This window comes from Ananas comosus, unplaced genomic scaffold, assembly GCF_001540865.1.
Source record: "Ananas comosus cultivar F153 unplaced genomic scaffold, ASM154086v1, whole genome shotgun sequence".
NCBI classification, from domain to species: Eukaryota; Viridiplantae; Streptophyta; class Magnoliopsida; order Poales; family Bromeliaceae; genus Ananas; species Ananas comosus.
In genome coordinates, this window is record NW_017890526.1 from 1 (window position 1) to 26,169 (window position 26,169).

Genomic DNA, 26,169 nt, shown 5'->3' on the forward strand with positions numbered 1-26,169 from the left:
TTTTTTTTTTTTTTTTTTTTTTTTTTTTTTTTTTTTTTTTTGTGGCTCTCTCTTCATATTCCTCTTCCTCGCAATTTCTTTCTTTCTCCACCAGCTTTTTATCCCTCTCCTCCACCTCCACTACCTCATGTCGATGTCATGCTCCTCTTTCCTACTTCTCTACAGTTTTGTTGACACTAGCGGTGGCAATACGGATTTGGATATAACACAAATTGTGGAAGTGAGTCGTAAACGGCAATGACGAGGAGGGTACAGTAGGATTTAAGGTTGACAGGTAGGGAGAGCGCATCGCGGCGGGGGCAACGACTGCGGCAGAAGATAACAACTGCGGTAAAGAGCGACGAAAGAAGTGCAGTAGCGAAAAAAAATACAAATGGTGGAACAAAGCGAATAAGAAAAAATAAAAAATATATATTTTTCTTCTTTTAAGAAGGTCATCATGTGTTATAGCTAGCTGCTACAGAAAGACCAGTAGAGAAGAAAGAAGAAAAAAATTATACTGTTTGAAACTAAGTTGTATTGCTTAAAACTATTTGAGACTAAATTTTGGTCAAAATTCGTTTAATTCATTATATTTTAATTAGTTTCTAATTAAGAAATCAAATTATAATTTTATATAAAATAAGTTGATTATCTAAATTTTTATTAATATTTTTATAATATAATAATATATGACAATTAATTTAACTATAAAAAACAGTAACACTCCCGCTCACCCAAAAGTGAGTTTAATCTTACATTCTATCCCAGAGGCAATAACTCGTCACTAGTCTTATCAATTTTTTTAAACATTAAAATCTCAAAAGCAGTGTCTAAATTCTTAATAAAAGGGGGTTTTTTTGCAAATAGCCCTCTGACAAATTTTATTTACAAAAATAGTCCCGTCTAAAAATTATTTGCAAAAATGGTCCTGTCCCTGCCACGTCAGCGCCACGCAGGCAGGGCGGGCTCAGGTATTTAAGTTGAACACGGTGAACCATTCACCGTGTTCAATACAAGATTTTTGTATTGGACACGGTGAATGGTTCACCGTGTCCAATACAAATACTCCAACAATGGCTAAGTTGGAAGTATTTGTATTAGACACGGTGAACCATTCATCGTGTCCAATTATTTGTATTGGACACGATGAATGGTTCACCGTGTCCAATACAAATATTTCGATCTTAGCTTTTTTATATTGGACACGGTGAATCATTCACCGTGTTCAATATAAGATTTTTGTATTGGACACGATGAATGGTTCACCGTGTCCAATATGATATTTGTATTGGACACGGTGAATCATTCACCGTGTCCAATACAAAAATCTTGTATTGAACACGGTGAATGGTTCACCGTGTTCAATTTACCCATCTGGCCTCGTCCCGCCCGCGTGGCGCTGATGTGGCGCTTGCGTGGCTGGGCCAGAGTCATTTTTGCAAATAAATTTTTGACAGGGCCAATTTAAAAAAAAAAAATTGTAAGGGGGCTATTTGCAAAAAAAATCCTAATAAAAGAGTAGGTGTGAATTTTAATTTACACCTAATTTTTGAGCCTTTAAGTTGCATTTGTTATAAAGTGTTCAAGTGACAATGACCGCTAATCATTAGCTACTATATCATTTTAAAATTATTATTATTCAGTAATGCGCACAGATGCACTACAAAAGACTAAAATGAAAAGATAAAAAGCTTGGGTCATTCAGACAAATCATTGGTATCTCAATGGTATCTAAGATTGCTAGTGAATGGAATGAAAGATTATGAATTTGAGTTCCAGAAAAACAATTTAGATAGAATTGTTGGGAGACAAGTACTCTATTCTTTTAAATAGAGAAAAAGAAATTAATAAATGCATAAGCCACTCAAATTAAAAGTATCGATAGGAAACCGACTGTTTCTAGCGCAAGTGGCAAAGAGCTCGGTGATTGATACTTGAGATTTCAAATTCGAATTCTAGTTGAATCACATTTCCAGCTAAGTTTATTTATAAAAGAAATAAACGAAACGGATAGCATGCTACCTTTTTTAAAAAAAAAAAAATGAAAGAAACTTCAAATACCCTTCCCGTGGTTTCACACTTTCTTACTTTAGTACCCTGTGGTTTAAAGTATATCAAGCTAGTACTCTGTGGTTTCGCACTTTTTTACTTTAGTACCATGTAGTTTCAAGTGTATCAAGTTAGTACCCTGTGGTTTCGCACTTTCTCACTTTAGTACCCTGTGGTTTAATATTTCGTTAAATTATATATACCTCGAAATGGATAATAAAAAAATAAAATTGAAACCACATGGTACTAACTTGATATAAAAATGAAACTACAGGATACTAACTTGATACACTTGAAACCATAGGATACTAAAGTGAAAAAGTATGAAACCACAGGATACTAACTTGATACATTTTAAACCATAGGGTACTAAAGTAAGAAAGTGCGAAACCACAGGAAAAGTATTTAAAATTTTCCAAAAAAAAAAAAAAAAAAAAAAAACTCATGAGAAGTTCAAAAGTCACAATACATAAATAAATATGGCTAAGAGGAAGTAGTTAGATTTGCAGAGAAGATTTTAATGGGGGATCAATGGTGCATGAGACATGATATTTGAGCATTGAATTTGGATTTGCTTTGAGCCAATGTGTAGTTGAAATCAGGATCTTTTAGTTCAGTTTGATGAGGAATCTTGTGCTTGTGGCCCCAATGGAGTTGTGATGAAGAACAATTGAGAATGGGAAAAAGTAGTGTAAAATAAAAAATAAAAAAAAAAAAGGAAAAAGAAACTTTTGCCCTAGTCAAGTCAAGGTTAGCTGTAACTTGGGTGCACCAACCTACAAAAGGAGAAATGATTGGTTGTACCTGTGCACCCCATGTTTTGTGTATCTGTTTTCATTCTTATATATTTCAATGGATTAATTGTACATGTATTTCTACAAAGAAATAAGATTATATATTTATTAGTGGTCAAGTGTATATATTCCTCTCAATTTGTGTAGATTCATAAATAATTTCCGTCTACTAAGTAACTAGTTGGCTATAATTTCTTAGTTGATATTGAAGGTTTTACGTTCGAAAACTTATTACTTTACATTTCAATTTATTTCTAAAAAAAATGAAACTATTATATATCTTTCTGTCTCTAAAAAAAACTTTCTTAATTGCTGAATTCATCACAAAAAAAAAATGGCCAATACTATATAGCGTAGTTGGCCAAGAATTTAATGATTGACATAATAGCCTATTATCTTTCTCTCTTTATAAGAAAAACTCCCTTAATTGCCGAATTAATCACAACAAGAATTTAATGATTGATATAATAGTCTATTATCTTTCTTTCTCTAAAAGAAACTCCCTTAATTGCTGAATTAATCACGAAGAAAAACGACCAATACTAGGTAACGCAGTTGGCAAGAATTTAATAATTGATATTCGATTTTTTTTTTGAGATAGAAAGATAGTATATTATTAGTCTTGTTTATATTTTTTAGAAATAAATATAGTTAAAAATAAAAAGCAACAAGGTTTCGAACTTGGTACCTCGAGTATCAACCACTAAGTTTTTTACCACTTGTGCCAGAGACGGCCAATATTAATATTTGATATTCTAATTTCTAAATTTAGTTATTTCACATTTCTTACTAAGTTCATTAAAACATAAACACATTGTATACTACTTTTATCTCCCTAAAAAAAAGAAAAAATGTATGGGGACCCCCTCAACTGCAGGCAATTCTAAAATACCTCCTCTATCTTTTTTAGATTGACACTTGCTACACTAATTTTAAAAAATAAGTAAATTTATTCATATTTCCAGCTAAGTTTATTTCTAAATGAAATAAATGAAATGGATAGCATGCTACCTATCTCTCTAAAAAAAAAAAAAATTGTGTACAAAGTTTGGTTTGAAGCAAACAAACTTTTGTCCACAAAATGCAGTTTGACGTACACGAAAAAAATATAAATAAAGAAAAGTTAGATTCGCGAATTATTGTGTGTATTTTTTTTTTAGAGATAGATAGCATGCTATTCATTTCATTTAGAAATAAATTTAGCTGGAAATGTGAATCAATTAGGATTTGAACTTAAGATCTCGGCTATCAACTACTGAACTCTTTGCCACTTGCGTCAGAGACGGTCGATTATTGCATGTGTATCTTAAATTCTTAATTCTGGGAAATGTTAGAAACTTTATAAGAAACTAGATCGTACCTTCTGCCATGATTTCGATTTCTATATCCAATTTGTAAACTGCGATCCTTACTCGTGGTTCGTCCTCGTTCGTGATCTGCAAGAAGACGGGACGTTTCGAGTCTAATTTTCTTATCACCGGAGATGGAGCCGTCACAGACAATTGGATTATGGTTAGACCGAGACTCCCGTATGTTACATATTTATAGATGTTAAATCACGTCCGTCCATCAAGGACGTGTCCAGATACATCCTAACCGTAAGATCTAAAATATCTTTATAGATCAACTTAAATAGATTGACTGTATCTTTATGGATCGCCTTGAATATATTATGTGGGCCACATCCAACAGAAAATGCATGTGTATATGTATATATATACAGGTAAAACATCGTTCACTTGGTTCGGGCCGCACCCGAGAGTGACTCTAATGGATCCGGAGCTGGTGCGAGAAGTGCTGTCGGATAAATCCGGCTGCTTGCAGAAGCCCAGAAATCCCCTGGCGAGGCTTCTGGCATCCGGACTCGCAGCTTATGAAGGTCAGAAGTGGACCAAACACAGAAGAATCATCAATCCTGCTTTTCACTTGGAAAAACTGAAGGTATTATATATGCACCCACAAATTTTTTTTTTTTTTTTTTGAAGGTAATTATGTATGGAAACCCCCCCTCAAGTATAGGTAATTCTGAAAATGCTCCTTTTACTTTTATTATTTCTTTTTTATTTAGACACCCTATATAAATTTTACTTTAGTTAAGTGAATTTGTAATTAACCTCTTTTTCTAAAATTCTCCAAGCACATGATGGCCGCATTTTCGCTCTGCTGCGACGAGCTGATCGATAGGTGGGACGGGCTCATCGGTGGTAGAGGGTCGGGCGAAGTAGACGTGTGGCCCGAGCTGCAGAGCTTCACCGGAGACGTGATTTCCCGAGCTGCGTTTGGGAGCAGCTACCGCGAGGGGCGGCGCATTTTCGAACTGCAGGAAGAGCAAGCTCCGCTTGTCATGGAAGTGCTTCAAAGCCTATACATCCCTGGCTACAGGTTCTGAATTTTCAATGAAACATTGTCTTAATAGTGCTTTTAAAAGAAGCACCGTAAGCGAAAACTCTGAATAGAGTTAGAAACTTTTTACTTTTGGAACTCAGAATTTCATTTCAGATTCTCGCCGTAATAGAAGTTACATAAGTCCCGTTGTTTGCTAACACTATACTCTTTAAATTATCTCCATCTATTGATTTTCTCTTGTGCTCAATAACGAGGTGTCAAAAATAATTCAAAAATATAACCTCACATTTTTGAGTCTCCTAATGAGTTTGTATATTACATGTAGAAGCTCTTTGATTTTAAGGTAAACTTCAAATACCCTCTTGTGGTTTCACACGTTCTCACTTTAATATTCTGTGGTTTAAAGTGTATCAAGTTAGCCCCCGTGGTTTCACACTTTCTCATTTTAGTACTCTGTGGTTTAAAGTGTATCAAGTTAGTACACTGTGGTTTCATTTTTCTCTTTTTATTATCTATTTTACTAATTTTTTTCGTTAAATCAGTAACAAAGTTAAAATTAAAAGGTACTAAAATGAATATTCGATAAACTTAGATATGGTATCTGAAGTTTTTTGTATATAATTTAACGAAATATTAACGGAGGAAAAAAAAATCAGTGAAAAAGTTAAAACTAAATCATACTAAAGTAAATATTTGATAAACCTAGATAGGATATCTGAAGTTTTTTTGTATATAATTTAATGAAATATTAATAGAGGAGCCGACGAAAAGAGAAAAATAAANACAATTAATGGGTAATTTGCGTCTGAGGATTCACGGTGATGTTACCCTTTTATCACCTTGGAGATCTGATGCCCCACCCTTTCCTTTTCCTCTTTTTTTTAGAAATTTTTTGTTGATTTATTTATGCTACATTGATTGTGCACTGATTTAGTTTTTTTTCCCTTTTTTTTTGTTTCTGAAATGAAATTGGAGTTGTTGTTGTGGAAATAATTGAAGGGTTGAGATGATGATGTGTGATTTAGTTTCCCTATTGGTTTGATGGCCGAGATGATGGCTTTCATATGTATTAGCTCTATCTGATCATCAACCTTCTCTCTTTCGTTTTGTGGGTTGAATTGTTTTTCTTTTTTTTTTTTGGAAATTTGTTTTGGTTTGTTTAAGATTGAATTCGCCTTTTTATGCACAATTTTAAGTTATATCCTCTATTTTATTTGTAGTTCAAGGACATTTTTTTAAACTAATCTCTATACAATTGAAAAAATTTTATTTGCGAACTAATTTGGATTAATGGAGAGAGAGGTCAAAGATACTGAATCATTCATGGTGTTTGAACAAACATATTTTTCATAATTTTAGTGTGAAAAAAATAAAAAAGTAAAGAAAAGTGGCTATGGAATTTTATATTTTTGCTATTTAAAAAGCCTTTTGCATGTTAGAATGGTAAATAATTTATTATTTGTTTTTACAGTTATTATTACTGAAAAAAAAAAATTTCTAGAATGTTGTTTGTAAAGTGTTTAATCGCTCAAACCTCCTCTCTCTCACTTTAATTTATGAGGGTTTTTAAGTGCTTGCATGTCAAAAATTTATGAGTATTTTTTAGACTAAATTATAAAAAAAACTGTAAATATTTTTTTTTTTGTTAAAATTTTAAAAATAATTTTAGAAAGATATGATGTTAATGTAGAGGCGAAATAATCATTTTTTTTTATAAAAAATTAATTTTTAAATATATATTTGTTATTTTGAAAGGTATTTTTATAAGTAGTGATAAATTTCCCAAGAAGGGGTTTAAATGTAATAATTTAAAATATTAAGTAAAATATAGATTTTTAAATGTTATAGAAAAAAATTGAAAAAAAAATGAGTATTTATATACAAAAATTTATAGTTTAACTTATTTTTTAATATTTTCTTGATTATTTTAATGTATTCTAGAATATGCAGATGGGGACAAATCAGTTGCAGTGGAAGAAACCTGAGATCTTTAGATGTGAATTTTGGATCGCCATTTATCATATTTTTGCTTGAACAGCAACTGTAACTGTTGTATCTTAAGTTGTAGAACATTTTTTGTTTAATATTTATAGAGATAAGTATAAAATATTGAATTTTGTATGAATATATTTACTATTTAATACGTTTATAGAGAGTTGAATGAAATTAACTCTAAATTAAAATTTAAAAAATTTGAGAATCAAAATATTTATTTTATTTGAAAATATTTGACTTTAATATGAATAAAAGATTAAATTTGTAAAGTTCGCAGCAATTAAGAATGGGTTGGTCAATTCAGAATGATTTTCATCCTAAATTCTTACTAATAAAGACAATGGCGCTAAACGGAAGTTCACTAAGATCTCATCGACGTTTGGCATTGCGGGGAGATTGCGTTATGTGCAGTAAAAAAGTATGTTGGAAAAATACTTTATTTGTTTCCGTATATAATATTGCTTTTCGCATATCGTGATGAGTCGGTTACTATATATTTTCTGTGGTTCCACGGGAGAACACAGAAGCATATTTTTGTATGTGTTTTTTTCAACTCTATGTTATCTAAAAAGCGTATTAATTGTAAAAGTTTGTGGAATAGTGGGATAATTTTAGTAACTGCAAAAGTTTGTGGAATAGTGGGATAATTTTAGTAATTATAAATGTATTTGAAAACAGTTTTGCCCAACATTTTTCAATTGGGTTAATTGCATTTTCACCATTCACCCAAATTTTTATTTTAATGTCCGACTTTTTAATTTTTACAATCGGAATTAGAATTAAAAACCCAATTGGTTCCTATTTTTTTTCCAAGCCTAATCTCACCGCTCCGTGGGCGTGTTTTGTTCGTTTATTTTTCATTTTGGACTTGGAATGGACAAATCGTGAGTGTTTGGTATGCGAGATTATTATTTCGATTTCACTTCTCGATGAATGAGAATCTCCTATCACTTTTTTTTTTCAATCCAACCTCCGAAGCTAGACTCTGAGTTGAATCCAGATAAAAATAATACACTTTAAAAAAAATACCTCAATTATATTTTGCTATTTTTTTGACTTTGATTTTTAATTAAATTATAAATTTAAATTTAGAAATTAAATTTTTAACTCTAGATTTTGATTTAGAAATTAAATGAAAGTATATATTCGATACAAGTATTTTGAATTTGATCTATAATTGTAAGTTTGAATTAAATTCAAATCAAAAATTAGTTTTACTCTTCTGAATTGTCTGCTAAATTTTAAAATTTTAAATTATACCTTAAATTTTGGCTTATCATTTTAATATTTTGATGGGAATTTTTAATATTTAATTTTTAGTTTGAATTTAAACTATAAATTTAGTTTTATGTTTTGAGGTGCAAACTTAATTTTAAATTATTTTTTTATTTTGTATTTTAATTTTAATTTTATTTTAATTATTTTTTTGATAATTAAAATTTTTAAATATTGAAAGCATAAATCAATCATACCAATTCCGCTTGTTATTCTAAACCAGACAAATTAGAGTTTTTATGATTTTATTTTTAATTTCTGTCCATTTCAATTCCATTTCTCATTTTGAACCAAATGCTGGATATTTTTTTGAGCGCTTGCGACTGTCTCGACCTTACACATAATAATATCTACTATCTCTTTTTGAGCATTTAGTATTTTATATCGAACCAAAAGTGCTATGAAACTCTTTAGAAAATAAGAAAAATATATTAGTATCAAAATTGATCAGAGACTTATGGACGATGATCTTAATAATGATCTTGATATATACCAGCAAATACTACTTTTTTTTTAGAGCATTCAATATTTTTAATATCGAGCTGAAAGTAGAACTTAAAATTTTTTTTGAAAAAAAAAAATAGTATCAAAATTGACCGTGACTGATGGACCATAATTGTCATTTACATGAGCAGATATGATTTTATTAGAGTCGACTTAATATATTTTATCAAAATTAAGATAAATTTAAATGCTCCAGATTTATTTGAAATAAAATATAAAATAAAAGTTAGAAGTGAGTTTTTGGCCAAAAAAATAAAGAAAAACAAAAGTTAGGAATGGATTTTCCGGCAACTAATCGTGCAAATTTTGTTAATTGTGAAAATAGATATTCTAAATTTTTATTTATAAAATTAGACCCAAGTGATTAATAATTTATTATTTTTTTAAAAAATAGACATTAATAAACAGTAAAAATAATTTTAATATTTTTAAAAAACAATAAATAATTTTTATCATATTTAAGAAATAATGAATTATTTATCGTGTCAGAATAACTTTAAAACTTATTTTTATAATTATAATATTTTTTTAAGCTCATTAATTTAAAAAAAGATAGTTAATGTAAACCAAATAATAATAATAATAATAAAATTCGGATCAACGTGAGAAAAGAGCGTCACTCACGGGCTTTTTTATAAAATGACCATCCAGAAATTCGAAATTGGCAAAATAATTCTATCAAAATTTTATTTATAAAACTAACCCTTCTTTCGCCACATGGGCGCCATGTCAGGATTCCTTACAAAGACGGTGAATCATTTACCATCTTTGTAATATTTATTGTGAAGACGGTGAAGGCAGTAAATCGCGTTTACCGTTTTTAGTGAAGATTTGCACATCAGAGTAGGGATTTGCACTAAATACGGTAAATGGTTCATCGCCTTCATACAACAAATATTATAAACGATTCACCGTTTTTTTTAGAAATTCCTGACGTGGCGAAATGAGGATTAGTTTTGCAAATAAAATTTTGATAAGGTTAGTTTGTCAAATTCGAATTTCTGGAGGTTCATTTTATAAAAAAGCCCTCACTCACTCTCCCGGTCTCCCCTCCATTCTCGCGCTGTTCGGTTTGAGCCCCAAATTCTTTTTCGCCAGGAATTTTTCTTTTCCTCTTACCGAATCCTTTTTGCTTTTTTGGTTTTTCTCGATCTTCTTCTTCTTCATCTTCTTCTCCGGATCTGGGTCCCAGATCTAAAAAGTAAAAGATCAAACAAGATTAGGGATCTGGGGAACACGGCGCGATAGTAGAAGAACAACAGCTTTCGTTATTAGGGTTCTTGGGATCTCTCTCCGCTCCAGCACAGTTGCGGTAGCAGTAGCAGTAGTGGTGGTGGTGGTGCTCAAATGGCGATGGGTGGTGGTGGTGGTGGTGGTGGTGGGGGTGGGGGGTTGAGCGCGGAGGAGGCGTCGACGATGGGTGGGATCGCGACGGTGTCGCTGCTGCACTCCTTCATCCCCACGCACTGGCTCCCCTTCTCCATTGTCGGCCGCGCCCAGAACTGGTCCCTCTCCACCACCCTCCTCATCAGTAAGTCCCTTCAATCCTCTATCCTCTTCTTCTTCTTCTTATTATGCAGATGCAGACCCTGTTTGGATGCACGAACATCTTCCTCACTCGATCTATTCAAGAATTTTCACGATGATGATCGCGGTCTGATATACTAATTCGAGGAATTAGATGAATCGGCTGGCTCGTAGGTGGAATATGCTTGCTATCCAAACCCGCCTTTCGAGGAGCGAAAAAAATAAAAATAAAATAAAATTCCTACTAGTTTTCAATCATTTATCATTGGATATGTATGTTATTCTGATGTCCGAGTAAGGCCCTGAGCTATATGCTTGTACCGAATAAGTTATCATTGGATATGTTATTCTGACGTCCAAATAAGGCCTACTATATGTACCGTACGACGATACGAGACCGATATGTATCGTAATCCACCCAATAATCCAAAATCGGCTATCGTGCTTTGAAATCTTTCATACCAGCTCAATCTGTTATGCTCCGGTGTGGAAGTCCAACTGGGAGGGCAACGGATCTGCCGCATGGACAGATTCTCTCCTGTATGTGTAAAAGCGTCAGGTCGAAATAACCTGTCTAACGATTTCGTGATTTGCATAGTACAAAGAGAAGCTTGTCTAGGGGGTTATTGGGTAGCGGAGCTGGATTGGACCCATTTGTTTAGACCCTATTTTAGAAGATGCATTTCTTCAGCAGAAGAATATTCTGTTGGATTAATGGAAGAAGAGGGTTCGTGTGTTCTCTCGATAATATTATTTTGACACTTGGGCAGAACTTTCAGTTTTTTCAAAAGTTTATGAGATTTAAAAAGAAGAAATGAGTAGATTAGATCTTCAAGGTTTCTTTTCAGGCTCTTCTCTGGGCGCCGTATCCGTCTAGTTTAGTACAGGAAAGTAAATTTTAAATCATTTCCAGCATCTAGAGATCGATCATCTAGAGTGTTAGAATTCACGAGACTCTGAGAGATTTGAGGATTTGGACAGGGGAACATGAATGGACGTCAGCTGGTAGTCATGGGATGCGTTTAGAGTTCACGGGGAAGCGATGTCGACATTGAATGAATGGATGGACTTGCAAGTTTTGAAAAGTTTATACTACCTGGAAATTTTGTGTACGATGGATCAAATGTGATCAGCTAAGCATATCTAAGGTCCCCAAGACATTGAAGAAATTTGTTAGTTTTGTCTCTTAGCCTATTTAATGAAGTAGGGAAAATCTAGATTATTTGTGGAGAATGTGCCTCAGAAGAGTAAAGCTGTATCGAAAACCATCTTGCATTTTCTATTGCACTTCTTTGCTATTTTCTTCAAGTCTGCTAAAGACCTAAACCCAAATTTTAATAAATTTGAAATCTGACAAGAAAGGGGAAACCTAATTTTCGTCTTGTACGTAAATGGTGGATACCTAGTTGATCCATAAAACCCTCAAAATGAGTATCTTTCCTGATTAATTTTGGCCCCTCAGAACTTGCTGTTGCATGTGAAACGGCGAACTATTAGATTTTATCAAATATCGACTGTTACGTCCATTTATGACCAACAGATCAAAGTCAAGGGAGTCATTCGCTCCAACAATGTGGCATCGGCTGAAGACCACAACCAAAATCCGCATAGGATTGGCAAAACCCGTATATCTACATTTAGAGGCTTATAGGATTGGCAAAATCCGTATACCTTTTTGTCTAATTTGAAAATTCCATGTAACCTTTATTCGGTTTGCTAGGCCGTAGTTCTTCTCAGAGTTGTGCTTTCCTTCATTCTTACATTTTATGGTATGTATGTGTGGCTAAATAAAAACTCCCTTCTCAACCTCGCAGCTGCATTTGGAGGTGTCTTGCATGTGGTTTCGACCTCTCTTCTTGGCATCACAGCAGTAACTATGGCTAACACTATTGCAGGCGAGGAGACAGTGCATAAACTTGCTTCCCTTTTGCTCATATTTCTAGGAGCAAGCTATATTGTATTATTTGCTCTGGGGAAGGGAGGGCATAGTCATGCACACAACCATCCGATGGAGAAGATGGCTGTGGCTGGGCTGGTACTTGTACCTGCATTATCTCCATGCGCAACAACCCTTCCTGTGTTTCTTGCGGTCGGTAACTCGTCCTCCATGATGATTCTCGCCATCATCGTGCTACTATTCAGGTGCGCCATTTTGTTTATTTGACTATCTTGGTTAGAGTATTGTTTTTCAATCTGTAGATATCAGGAATATTTTGTCCTGTTGTCCAAACACGGGTTTATTGCTTAGTCGCTACTTTTGTGTCAATATGAAAAAGATAGTATGAAGTCAGCAGATGTTTCATAGATATGTTTCGTCCCCCGGAATTTCAATATACCAGGAGCTTCAGTGGCAAAAGTTTGCTACCTACCATCATAAGGAGAAGTGCACATAGTTGTAGTTTCGGAGTGGGTAAATACCAAATTTCTTCTGTTTTAGTGGAGCCTTTTAAATTTAGGTAAATCCCAAAAGTAGGTTATCGGTCACTCGTCTCATGGAGAATAGCAAGGGCATTATGCAAGTCGCTTTTCTAGGCCGTGTTTATTACCTACCTATTATGTGAGGACATTACGAAAGACAGGTGAGTATGACCTCGTTCGAGCTTTTGCGGGATGTGATGTCGAGTTTAATGATTCTCAAAGCCATGTTGACATGTTGACTTCCATTAAAATCGCCACCAATTTCAGGTAAAACCTAGAAGTGGGAGCTTTCAATTGAACCCTTTGTTTTTAATGCTTTAGAAGATAAAATCAAGAAGTATATCAACAATGTTCTTGATCTGTTAGATGATTTTCCAGTTGATTTCTTTTCTCAGACAGATACTCAGGCATCGTTTGGTAGCATTGCCAGTTTTTTGTTTTTCTTAATGCAAACTTAATATAATAGAGTGTGGGTGGATGTTAGAATACTCGTCTGTCTATACATCCAAAGAGTTTGTTATGCCAAAAAACAAAAACAAAAACAAAAAATTAGTTGTAACTTTTTACGCTTTCTTAAGAAGATGCCTTCTGACTCCCCGATGGTTTGCATTGCAAGCTAGTCAATAAAGACGGAACTAAGAAAAGTCTATAGACCAGTTTGTCGACCATATCAGAATTTGTGTTTATTTAAACTGAAAAACAACAGCAGTACCAAATGACTCCTTAATTGTTGTGTTTCTTAGTCTTTTACTTCGATCCCTTGAATTCGTAAATTTAGATCATTTTATTCTCTGAAATGCAGTACAATCACGGTGATGACCTCTCTGGTGGCTCTATCATACTACGGCGCGAGCCAAATCAAGTTTCACTGGGTAGAACGGTATGATAAGCTTCTTGTCGGCTCGGTGCTTTGCCTGGTCGGTACCCTAACCTACATTTTCCACCACCACGACGGCGACGAGCACTCTGCTGAAGGGCATCTTCACAGAAAACTTACAGGCCTGTGAAAATCATCTGATTGTTACTCTGCAAATGTATTCTTTGTTGTTCTTTTGTTTCGGTAACATGTGAAAAGAGTCCAGTATGAATGAAGATAGCGGAACTCTGTCTCTCTCTCTCTCTCTCTCTCTCTCTCTATATATATATATATAATTTTTTATGATGTTGATTACAATGCTTGTACTATGTAGTTATATTGAGTCGAGCTAGAATATTATCGGTAGTAAATGGATTTCGTTGAGAACAATTTATTTCGATGATGGAGTTTTTAAATTAGCGATCAGTATCGTTGAACATTGAACATGATTTAGACCATTTGAAGTATTTAAAAAATCAAATTTCAAAATTTTCCAATGTTATTAACCTAATAATTAATATATTATAAAATTTGTAATTTTAATGCTCAATACGAAGCATCTTCTTATTTAATGATATAAAAATATTTAAATCAATTGGATTTTTTTTATTTTTTAAAATTATTTAAAATAAGATCTACACTCTTTATCTTTAGTGCAAGAATTTTATTATTATTTTTTAAAGGATATTTTTTTAGCTATTTATTTTTGTGTCCAATTATGCATCAGAAAATAATATTAGAAGAACATGAAATTCTTGATGCATAAGAGAATAATATCATANTCCAGCAAATTTCAACAGGATAACGTAGCTAGTTAATCAAAATTGTGAACATATATAAGAGATCTCCCACATCTTAAGAAACATAATAAAATCTTTGCGATCTCAACAAAACTCAATTTCAAATTCGGCGCCGACATCCCTCTCAATAAAAGGCCACCCATTGTTAGCCGGAAGAATACTACAGCCTCCTGAAGTGTCAACAAAATAATGAGAAATCGATTAGTGATATTCCTTCTAAAATACTTGTCACTAAGACGAGAAAAAATGCGCAAGTTTATGTAGAACATGAAATTTAATTACCCATGCACATGATAGAAAGACTTGAAAGAATTGCATGAAATCAAATTTGAAAATGTTAGTCGTAAATAAAGTAAATACAAAAAATACAGCACAGCGTGTCAATATTGACGTTCATGAAACACAAACTCACTCAGACTAATCAGTATCTGCGTCTTCGTGATTCTTTCTTGTTCGAAGATGGAAGTACACAAATTGAAGGATTATCTGTAAAAGGAGTTAAGTTGTTCCTGCTGCAATTATTTAGGAAAAAGTAAAATAGAAAATATCGAGGATACAAGGGAATCAAGAAGCACACATCCCCCAGCATCAACTAGCCATGGAAGATTTGGCCGGATTTTATTCCAATCCAAACTATTTACGAGTATGCTGCGACAAAAATAAGTAATCATTTGCATAAACAAAGAGTCGTAGTCAGGATGCATAATTATCAAATCGTATATATCCATAAAAAAGCGCGATGGAAACTAGATTTGTTAAGCACTTCTAAAAGTTTCAGGTATATTAGATACCTTCCTACATAAGTTGCATTTCCAATTAAAGCAAATGTAAACATTAGCGGATTGAGGCCCTGCACAGAAGACATCAACATTGAGACCAATATACCATCAAGCTAAATGAAATAACTTGAAAAATAAAAAATCGCCGTCGAATGTCACATACAAACATACAAAGGTCCCCCGATGCTTAGTATAGAGAGTGTTCTCCAATCATAGGAAGAAAATATTGCAGAGTATGGTTAGGTACCACGATAATAGACAATTTCCAAATATTAACTAAACTAACAACTTATTCTAATACCGAGACAACAATCTTGGCATGCAAAGTTCATCGTTGGGAATTAAAAATTGAAAAAGACAAGGCCATAAATAGCAGATAACGAGCACGTAGCATGTGGAGGGTCTCACAGTGGAAAGCAAATAGTGGACGCCATAGAGGGCGTTGCGAACACGTAACAGATTTCACAAAATAGACTACTAAATATTTCTTCGTTTCTTACAAAAAAATACATATGATTTTGAAGGAAAGACAGGTAACCATTATCTTTTTCTAGTATTGCAAGCATATACAAATATAATATCATTATTTATAAAACTAACTTCAAAATATTATAATTTAAAAAATCAGAAGGACAAAAAACTAGACTGTAATCTATTGATAGGGTTTAGATCATTTTATTTAACTTCAAATCCGACCGAATAAGACATTTTCACTCGTTTGCAAATTTCCAGCTTTTTAGCCCACAGTGCCTACTTTAACCCCGCTTTATAGCACCCACTCTAGTAGACTCAGTGCTGCTAAAGAAGTCACTACAAACCCACTCCACAAAATACCGCTCTAAACGAAATGGCGTAGTATTAGCATAGTAAATATGTTACAGTGGCAGCTATGGCGGGTGTAGTAGCCGCTATTTAAAAGAAGTTGACAAATATTTCTTTTGTCATCACTCGACATAACATTACATAAAAGGTCTCATTGAATATCTTGATCACAAGAGTGACTCTCTCCTATCATCTTTGCACGTAAAATGTTCTATTTCAACCTCCTCCTTTCGCTACATTTATTTGAACTAAAGAAACTTTTTGGTCTCTCAATAACATCAATCTAATTATCAAATATACAGAATTTCAAATTTTTGTTATCATATCAATAGGACATTATAAAACTTGCAGTTGACAAGCATGCCAAGAGTAATTAAACTTTACGATAACGCACAACTGAAGTAAAAAGACAATTAAACAACAAAACAAGTCTATGACACTTGACTACTATTGTAGATTTCTTTTTTCGAAGGTCATATACATGTGGGTTTTAAAAATCATTGTATGGATATAGCATTACCATCTAACACCTTCGGTTCTAACATCAAATTTATTTTAAAGCACATAAATTAGGAAAGGTAGCAAGAACTCATTTTTTACAACAAAATAAATGCCCAAGAGGAATATTCATACTAAAAAAATTGATAGTAGAAATCACGAAAACAATAATTTACTAAAAGAGCACAAGAAAGAGAAGAGCTTACCTCTACATTTCCTCGCCTAATCTGCAAAAGATTGCAAATTACTCTCAATTTAATAAAACACATATAATGAAATCTTGACTAAAAGAAGAAAATTATACTCTCAAAATCATAAAATTTTCGATATCATAGAGTGTAATCTCACATTCAAGAAAATTTGAGGAAGTCGGCCCCCCATATATATAGCGGCCATTGCCCAGCCGAGGAAGCTTCCAATCCCGCTGTTTTCGCCACTATGTTGAAGTGATGAGTCGCCTCTTTTCACCTGCGAGAGAGTTATTTAACAGAGTATCCTAACTAATGGCATTATAACAAAAGCACTAAATAAATATCTCACACAAAATAATTTATCACAAAAAATAATTGACAAAAAACTTCATAGAATATATTAACTCCCATCAATTCACCAAAAATAAGAGAAAGTCTCAGTTTTTGTTACCTGTAAAAGCTTCCGGCCCAACCGTAGAACCGTTCCATGAGGCGATGTATTGAATGTATTGCCTATAGAGAAGTAATTAAAATACATAACCAGGCAGAACGCCGTAAAAGGTACCTGAAATTAGAGAATGAATTGTGTATCATTCTATCACCTAAACAAACGCAAAAATACTATATATATATATATTGGCAATATTATTTATTTAGATGTACCTCTCTGCAATTTTAATGCATGCTCTCCTTATCATACCCTTTGCACTAAAAAGAATGCCCAACTTTAAAAACATTTATATAATTTTATTTATAAAAAACCAATTCCACACACGAATTTGGATGACTCTAACTTACGGGTATCTATGTAAAAAACTAAATCAACAAGTATCTATAAGAATATAAAACTTAGAAGAATTCAAGTATCTATCAGCACAGGTTGTGTCTATCATGCCATATCATGTCGACAAAACATCGGCATGATATGACCCCACCGTGGATGGCACAGTTCAAAACAATCTTTTATTTAAAATTAGCAAGTAGTTACATTAATAAAGTGCAAAAGATTTGATAAAGATATATAATAATCAATTAGAATATTGTGATGTCAAAGAAAATAAATATATTTGCCATTGTGCGTCGGCACAGAAGTATTTTTGTGAAACGTGCGTATAGGTACGACACACTGTGTCATACCATGGAGGCAAGTGCTCGGCACACTTCCTTGCTACAGCACTTAAATCCTTTCTTAGAGAGGTAGATATATATAAATAGAAACTTCGAAAGAATATATATATGTAAAAGTTACAAGAGTATTAATTACCACGGAGAGTATATTTCTTGTATTGCTTGTTGGTGGCGCAGATTGTGTTGGAACAAGACCATCTAGTAATGGTTCTCTTGAAAGAAATCGAGTTTGTGTGAGCAGGGGTGTCCTGCTAGTATAAGGTGAATGAGGTAACCAAGAACCAGCTATTGGTATTGGGCTGCTTGATAGAGATCGTGCCGACCTGTAGATTCAATAAAAAAAAAAAAAAAAGTTAGAGAGGAGTTACTCCCAATATCTAGTAACTAATAAGGATGATTCCACCAAAAAAAAAAGAAATCATTGTCTTAAAATTTTTATAAATAAATTGTAATGTAATGCAAATAACAAGAGAAGAAAAAATGGTTTTAAAAAAAAAAGCAAAATAAATTATAACTACAAATCATAACAAACCACTAAGTAGAAAAACACAAGTCTAAAGATGGAATGATAATGAAATAGATACAAAACAAATAATGAACAAATGTTTCTAGATTTTAAGTTTGGCAATTCAATGTATCAAGTATTCAAGTGAAGAGTGATATTTTGAACCTTAAATTGTACTACAAATAGCAGACTAAGTAGTTTTACAATTCTAGTAATTTTTTATTTTTAAACAAAATCTAAATATTCTAAATAGATCACATTTTTTAGCAAAATATTTGATAATTAAATAGATCAAAAAATTACATATAGTAGAAATCCCTGCCGTCAGAAGTATAACGTTGAATTACGGTTGGGTCAACAGGAATTGGTGAGCTTCGCATATGGTTTCCTTCAATTCCAGAACTGTCTCCATTTGCTTGGTCACTTGCTTTAGATTTGTGGTCATCCTTATACGCCAATAGCTTTTCAGTTGCTGAATTTTCTTCTTCCTATATTTCATGATTAAATAAAGTATCATTAATAAGCAATTTTAACCCCATGCACATATACATGCATGCATACATATGTATGTATACAAATGAAATAAATGAAAATAACAGAAAGTAATATTCCTTTTTTCCATATGCTGATTGAAATAAATGTAACTGTTATTAGAAATTAAGAAGAATGATTAATTGAGAGTTTGAGACCCACAAGGACAGATAAGTACCAAAACAACATAGTTTACTAAACATGTGGCTTGCACATTTTGTACAAGTATGTATGTGTGTGTGTTTGCAAAAGAGGGATTCAGCCGTAAGTTCTGTAATAAGCGCAAATTTACGCATGTGGCCACACAAGCATGAAACAACAGTATGCATGCACATGCCAAACATATACCGCACTTGCTGTATTAGTAAGTAAACTTTACTTTTATTGAAATCTTTTGCATTATATATTTATAGAGTCCCGCTATGGTGCTTTTAAAAGCACTAAGCACTTAGTGCTTGTAAGTTTTCCACAGTTAGATCTACCCCTTTGACCATTTCCACCCGTAAGATCATACTATTCAACCAACTACCCACCCACTCAATCTTAGGAAACCGCTATCATCCTAACCTCACATCCCTTATTCCAAGGGCTGATAACCTACAAGCACTAATAACTTGGTACTTTTAAAAGCATAGGAGCTCAATTCTATATATATATATATATATATAGAGAGAGAGAGAGAGAGAGAGAGAGAGAGAGAGAGAGAGAGAGAGAAAGAGAGAGAGAGAGTATAGGGCTACTATACTCTTATAAGCATAGAGCTCTTTATACTCATAAGTTGTTTTTTAATGATGGAGATTCCGAATCGACGATACACGCCATTAAATATGATCTAGAACATTTGAAACGTCTAGGAAATAAATTTCGGAATCTTTCGAAATTATAGTTAAGTCCATCAAGCGAGCATAAAATGAACGGTCAAAATTGAACGACATCCTAAACATGGATGATCCGATTCTTCAATTTAAGATCGGAGTTATTGATCTTTATCTAAATAATGAATAGAATTTTCTATCAAAAATTTAACCAATTCTGATTCTTTTACACAAGTAAACTAGCATCCCATACCGACCGTTAAAAATTATCAATTTTTAGATCTTTTGATCGTAAGGTAAATGATGTTGAAAAGTTATGAAATTTGATTTCTAAAAATTTCAAATTATCTAAATCAGGTCTAACGGGATAGATCGTTGATTCGAAAGTTCTATCATCGAAAACGACTTAAGAGTACAAAGGCGATCCTACTCATAAGAGTATAGTAGCCAGACTCTCTCTCTCTCTCTCTCTCTCTCTCTCTCTCTCTCTATATATATATATATATATATATATATATATAATTGAGCTCCTATACTTTTAAAAGTACCAAGTCTTTGATGCTTGTAGGTTTTCGGCCTTTGAATTAAAGGATGTAGTTAGAATAATAGTAGTCCACTAGGGTTGAGTGGATAAATAGTTGGTTGAATAGTATGTTCTAACAGGTGGAAATGGTCAAAGGGATAGTTTTAACGGCAAAAAGATTACAAGCACTATAGCTGGGGACTCTCTCTCTCTCTCTCTCTCTCTCTCTCTCTCTCTCTCTATATATATATATATATATATATATATATATATATATATATATAAAGAGAGAGAAAGTTGAGCTCCTGTTTGTAAATTCTTAGCAAGCACAGGAGCTCAACCTGCTTGTGACTTTTTGGTCGTCGGATCACCTCAAGATCCGTGCAGCAGTAGTAAACGGCACTTAATGGGACACCATTAATATTGCTACACGAATATTTAGGCGATCTGGCAGCTAAAAAGTCACAAGCACAAATCCCCCCGTGCATTTAACATGAGCTCAACTACATATGTATATAGAACGAAGCTACTATATTATCTATAGTACCGGTGTGGATCGTTTTCGATCTTCGATCTTAGAGTGTTCAAATCAACGAAACACACTATTAAATATGATCTAGGGTACATGAAGTTCTTAGAAATAAAATTTAAATTTTTTTCGACATCGTTTACTTAGTAAGTAAATCATGTCAAAATGAACGGTGAAAATTGAACAATCATTAAAATTTAAGGATAGGACTTTTGAATTCAAGATCAAAGATGCTGACCTCTATCTAAAGAGTTTAAAATATTTTCTATCAAAATTTGGATAAATTTAGATTTTTCTACACCATTAAACTACAAACTCAGCATCGTAGCCATTGAAAAATGACAATTTTGAAGTGGTTTAATCATAAAGTAAACTATGTCGAAAAAAATATAAAATTTTATTTCTAAAAACTTCAATACCCTAGATCAGTTTTAACAGTGTGAATCGTTAATTTGAACATTCTAAGGTTGAAAACGAGACTATAGTACTAGAACCTTGGTACTTTAGATATTATAGAAGCCTCTCTCTCTCTATATATATAAATATATAGACACATACAAAATTAGATTTATGAAGATGTAAGACATACTGACGTGCATGTACTTATGTCTACAAACAATTATGGATATGCAAATATATCTGCATGTATACAAGCAATCACTGATGCATCTATATTCATTAAAAGAACAAATACGAAAAAAAATTAAAAAGAAATGACATAAGAATTTCAAATTGAGCAGCCTTTTAATATAGTCTAAAATGAAAGTACTGATAAATATAGCGATTTTCATTTAATCTTCCGAATCATCCAATCCACAATATCTTGCTTTTGTAAATATATCTTTCTACCAATCAATGTAACATTAAAATTTCCTGACACCAATTGACAAGGATCATCAAATAGTCCCACTAGGAAATGAAAGTTTTGTTTCCCTTTCTAACATGCAAGCATAACAAGATTACTATTATGGACCTAACACATAGATACACAATGATATAAGCGTGCAGAGAAATGTGTTCTTATATGAAAGAGTTATTATTAATTCTTCAATAAATAAATCATGAAAGATACATGCTCACATATTTACTCACATATAAGACCAAAAAATATGCACATGAAATTGATGCGTATTGACATCATGATAGTTTCCAGAATAGAAGTAGTGAAACATGGTTGTTTTAGTGTCCAGTGAAACTGTTGACAACTATAAAGTGTAAAATGAAATAAAAAGCAACGAACAACTTGAGCAGTGGAGAAGGTGTGATATAAAATTGAAAGAATCGTGCAGAATTACAATAAAGCTAGCTGGCAGGAATGGCATCAAAATCATAGGGAAATTAATTACCTTGCTAGATGCTCTACTTTTGTTAGCCTTGAGTCGTGGATAAATGTGACTATAGTATATAGTCTGTCCTGTTAAGACCACTGTAGTTGCTGTGTATAACTGCATGTTTAATGCATAGTACCTTTTCAAAACAACGAATTGGACGCTCCCAGTACGAAAATGCTTGAATATTGTATCTTACCAAAGCCATGTAAAACTGTGTTGGCAACTGCAAAAAAAAGAAAAAAAGAAAAAAAAAGAGTATAGTCAGAAAGATTATCCTCTTTAGTTGATTATTTTCAGTCATTCACCAATATTATCTGCTTTCTCATGCATCAGCATTATCTACCTTCAAGCACCTTTGGAACAAAACTATGCTATCATAAGATCAAAACAATCTTTTATACAAAAAAAAAAAAGAACAGGATTTTATGTAAAAAGTTGTACTACTAAAGACAAATAGATAAATGCAAAAAAAACTTACAGTAGCAGGTTCCAGTAGGCAACCAACAAGGTTAAATAAATCCCTGCACATAAATTAGATAGGAGGAGCAATTAAAAGGATAGATTCAATTATTTCAGGATACTAAAAACAAAAGAATATTGAAAGGATGAATCTGAGGTTAAATATATACAGGTACGCAAAAAAACTAATAGTTGTCAGAAGCATAAGCTTTCTAACCACACGATAGGACAAAGTCAGCACAAAGCACAAGAATCCCGACATAAACTAGCTAAACGTAACTGTTAATACAGAACAGTAAATATAACTATAGGCCAGCACTATAAGCCAGTTGGATGTATCAATATTTTATTCAATATATCTTTTGAATTACTCATGAAACTTGTTATTTTTGGTAGATGAGGACCAAGATCTAATGTTAAAAAATGCATTCTATATTCAGCTTCAAATCATTTTCATAGAATAAGATAAATTGCTTTGTAGGTGAAATACACTATTCTACTAAAACTACACTTGTCAAGACTTCCTAAGGAGCTAAAATCAATCTCCAAGCTTTCAATCATAAAAGAAAATCCTGAAGAAGCATACATTTTCATTGAATAACAAGTTCTAACATCCAAACAAGGCTATATATTTGCATACTCTTAGTATTGCATCAAATATATGAGACAACATTTAATATAGCAACATTCCAAATTATTGTGAGTATTATTCTATCCTACAAGTACACTCATTGTACTATCCTTGGCTCATGCTTTGCTCCTTCGTAACTTCTACCACCAATAAATTAAGACAACAATTTACGCAAGATAAAGCAGAAACAACTTGTACTCGTTCTCGAATTGTAAAAGAAAATGTGGTGTGAACAAGAGATCACTGACCCTATGATCCAAGTCATAAGAAAAGCCACCGAAAGGCCTTCCGTAGACTTCGTCTTATAATTCGTGATAATCTGCGGAACCTCGGCAATGCCCCAACTAACAACACTGACCAATCCAAGCAACAAAGCAATTTCATCCTTTGCACCACAGACACAATATTTCAGGTAAATCTGAGCCCACTGCAAACAACGCCGGTCCACAGGGCAAGTAGGTGGAGGAGCTCCATGAAGAAATCTCATTATGGCGAAACAGATATACTACTAACCTGAAACAATTTTAGAAAAAAAAAAAAATTGTAGATCAACATTCAACAATACATATGCATAATGAACTTTGCGTGTGCTAGTGTTTCTATACTATTTTAAATCTTTTTTTTTATTACAAAGCAGAGGGAAATTTATTATTTTGTTTACTAAAAAGAAGCAAACTCATACTAATCCCAGAAACAAAACATAGCTTTGATAAACCCTAAAATCACACAGAGGGAAACACAAAAGAGAAACATAAAAGGAGCGCCCATCCGTAAAACCCAATCAGGAGAAAAAAAAATCCAAAACAAATCCTAGAATTGGAAACTAAATCATTTATAATCATCTAAATGTAGAAATAATATGCATAACAAGACTCTATGAACATACTTTTTTTAAAAAATTGTTCTTGAGATATCTTTTTCTGATTAAGTAACACAAAAGGCTTTCTATGACAGAGTCACTCTGTTTTAAGTATTATGAAGTAGTAATTGAGTGCTCCAAAATATAAAATTCATAATCTTACTAATGGTGAATCAATTAAATACGTAAATGGACTCCCGGTTTTATTTTATTTTATTTTATTTCTTGAGGACTGAGTTGGAGAGTACAAAATTAGATCCGTACGAACCAGAATCTAAAAACAGCCGTAAAAAAAGGAGAAATTTCAAAATTGAAAATATATTGGAATTTATTAATTAAACCAGCGTAGTTCGTGAAATCCAAAAAACTCCACAAAAATGAATCATCAAAACGCATCTAAATGAATAATCGGCACAATAATTGAAAAAAAAAGGGGAAAAATCGTCACCTCCATATCCACAAACAAAACCCAAAGATCAAATTTTATCGCAAAACGCCAAATAATGATAACAATAATTAATCACGAGACAACATCGCAAAGGAATTAGGAAAATATACTTACAAAAGAACCGTACGAATCCCCCGCTTCGAAGGATTCGGAGAACAATCCCTAGAAAAAAAAAAAAATTCGAGTAGAGGACGCTCACGAGCTCAAAACGTGGAGAAAGAGTATTAGGTTTAATTTTCACAACAATTAAGGATGAGAAACTATAAACCCTTTTATACCCTAAAAAAATAAATTAAAAAAAACCAAAAAATATTTATTTTCTCTCACCTCGTTGCACGCCTACTCGATGTTTCTCTCATGTGGCTTGTGGCTCCTGTATTGGCGGGTATTTTTGTTTAGAGGTTCAATTACAGGATGAGCCCCTCAACCTTTTATCAAATTGCATTTTGGTCCTCAAGCTTTCAAATTTTTAAAGGAGTTTTGGTTTACTTCCTACGCATATTTAGCCGATATTGTGATTGTTAAAAATATTTTTTTTATATACTATTATTAGTTTGGTATTGAGATTTATCTGATGATGTTGTTAGATAAAATAGAGTTAGGAAAAAAAACATATAGGAATATACTTCGCCGTTCTCCGGTAGGATCGTAGAAAAGATATTATAACCTACTCATCATAATATGCGGAACGTAATATTACATACAAAAACAAACAGGGTATTTTCCCATCATACTTTCTCACCGCACGTAATGCAATCTCTCTGCAATCTCAAATGAAGCCTAAATGCTCAAAAAAATCGAATATGCTTTTAATTTTTTCTTTTCTAATGTTGTAAAATTGCTAAAATTATCTATTTTATGCTTTGAAAGGTTCAAAAATTTTAAAATTCTTTTGATCTTTTTTTTTTTTCATATATAATACTATGAATTCCCGAAACTTGCCCTATATTAGTTCTTCAAATAAATGGTTGAAAATGAAAGGGTTGAGAAGGACAGAGGTGCACAAGAATGGTAAGGTGATCACTAGAAAGGTGAATCTGATGTGAGTAATTTTATGGCAACTGCTATTAGGGCCGGCAAATCAGCGAAACGGCTCGTGATTGGCTCGCGTTCGGCTCGGTATTCAACTCACTTGAGTTTGACTCAAAATTAAATAAGCCGAGTTTAAATAAAAAAAAAAACTCAAAATTTATTTCAGGTCGAACTTAAATATTACTGGATTCGCTCGAATTAGACGCAAAAAGCTATATATATATTAAAAATAATTATAAATATATAATTATATATAATATATATTTTAATTAAAGTTCGGCTACTTTACTCTTATGAGTATATTTTTTTTTGTACTCATAAGTTTTCGGCCGTTAGATTTACCTTTTTGATCATTTCCATCCGTTAAACGGTACTATTCAACCAATCGCTCACTCAACCTCAAAAGACCATTATTATCCTAACCGAAAACCATTATCATCCAAACCGTACATCCCTTTATCCAACGGTCTAAAACTTATGAGTATAAAAATATCTATACTCATAAGAGTACAGTAGCCCTAGCTATTTTAATTATATATAAT

The 26,169-nt window shown here is 32.8% G+C and overlaps 3 protein-coding genes across 5 annotated transcripts; 2 read left to right on the forward strand and 1 right to left on the reverse strand.

The window, feature by feature from the left end:
• The first annotated feature begins 4,450 nt into the window (after window positions 1–4,450).
• Window positions 4,451–5,585, forward strand: LOC109703794 (cytochrome P450 72A15-like). The gene is made up of 2 exons (XM_020224510.1): window positions 4,451–4,766; window positions 4,963–5,585. Exons 1-2 carry the CDS (start codon window positions 4,521–4,523, stop codon window positions 5,212–5,214), a joined length of 498 nt encoding a protein of 165 aa, XP_020080099.1. The 5' UTR covers window positions 4,451–4,520; the 3' UTR covers window positions 5,215–5,585.
• A 4,402-nt stretch (window positions 5,586–9,987) lies between these two features.
• LOC109703797 lies at window positions 9,988–14,146 on the forward strand. The gene is made up of 3 exons (XM_020224514.1): window positions 9,988–10,476; window positions 12,287–12,614; window positions 13,693–14,146. Exons 1-3 carry the CDS (start codon window positions 10,293–10,295, stop codon window positions 13,895–13,897), a joined length of 717 nt encoding a protein of 238 aa, XP_020080103.1. The 5' UTR covers window positions 9,988–10,292; the 3' UTR covers window positions 13,898–14,146.
• A 388-nt stretch (window positions 14,147–14,534) lies between these two features.
• LOC109703796 lies at window positions 14,535–24,979 on the reverse strand. Of its 3 annotated transcripts, XM_020224512.1 has the most exons (15): window positions 24,923–24,960; window positions 24,710–24,757; window positions 23,537–23,801; window positions 22,677–22,719; window positions 22,395–22,421; window positions 22,214–22,312; window positions 18,773–18,957; window positions 18,101–18,287; window positions 17,288–17,401; window positions 16,994–17,113; window positions 16,852–16,872; window positions 15,338–15,396; window positions 15,104–15,194; window positions 14,959–15,032; window positions 14,535–14,716 (listed from the first exon to the last, which is right to left on the reverse strand). In XM_020224512.1, the coding sequence occupies exons 3-14, from the start codon at window positions 23,773–23,775 to the stop codon at window positions 14,964–14,966; spliced, it is 1,254 nt and encodes a 417-aa protein (XP_020080101.1). In that variant the 5' UTR covers window positions 23,776–23,801; window positions 24,710–24,757; window positions 24,923–24,960; the 3' UTR covers window positions 14,535–14,716; window positions 14,959–14,963. The 3 variants fall into 3 exon arrangements, with proteins under 3 accessions (XP_020080101.1, XP_020080102.1, XP_020080100.1); XM_020224513.1 differs by lacking the exon at window positions 24,710–24,757 and having other exon boundaries at window positions 24,923–24,979; XM_020224511.1 differs by lacking the exon at window positions 24,923–24,960 and having other exon boundaries at window positions 24,710–24,853.
• Between the last annotated feature and the right edge of the window lie 1,190 nt (window positions 24,980–26,169).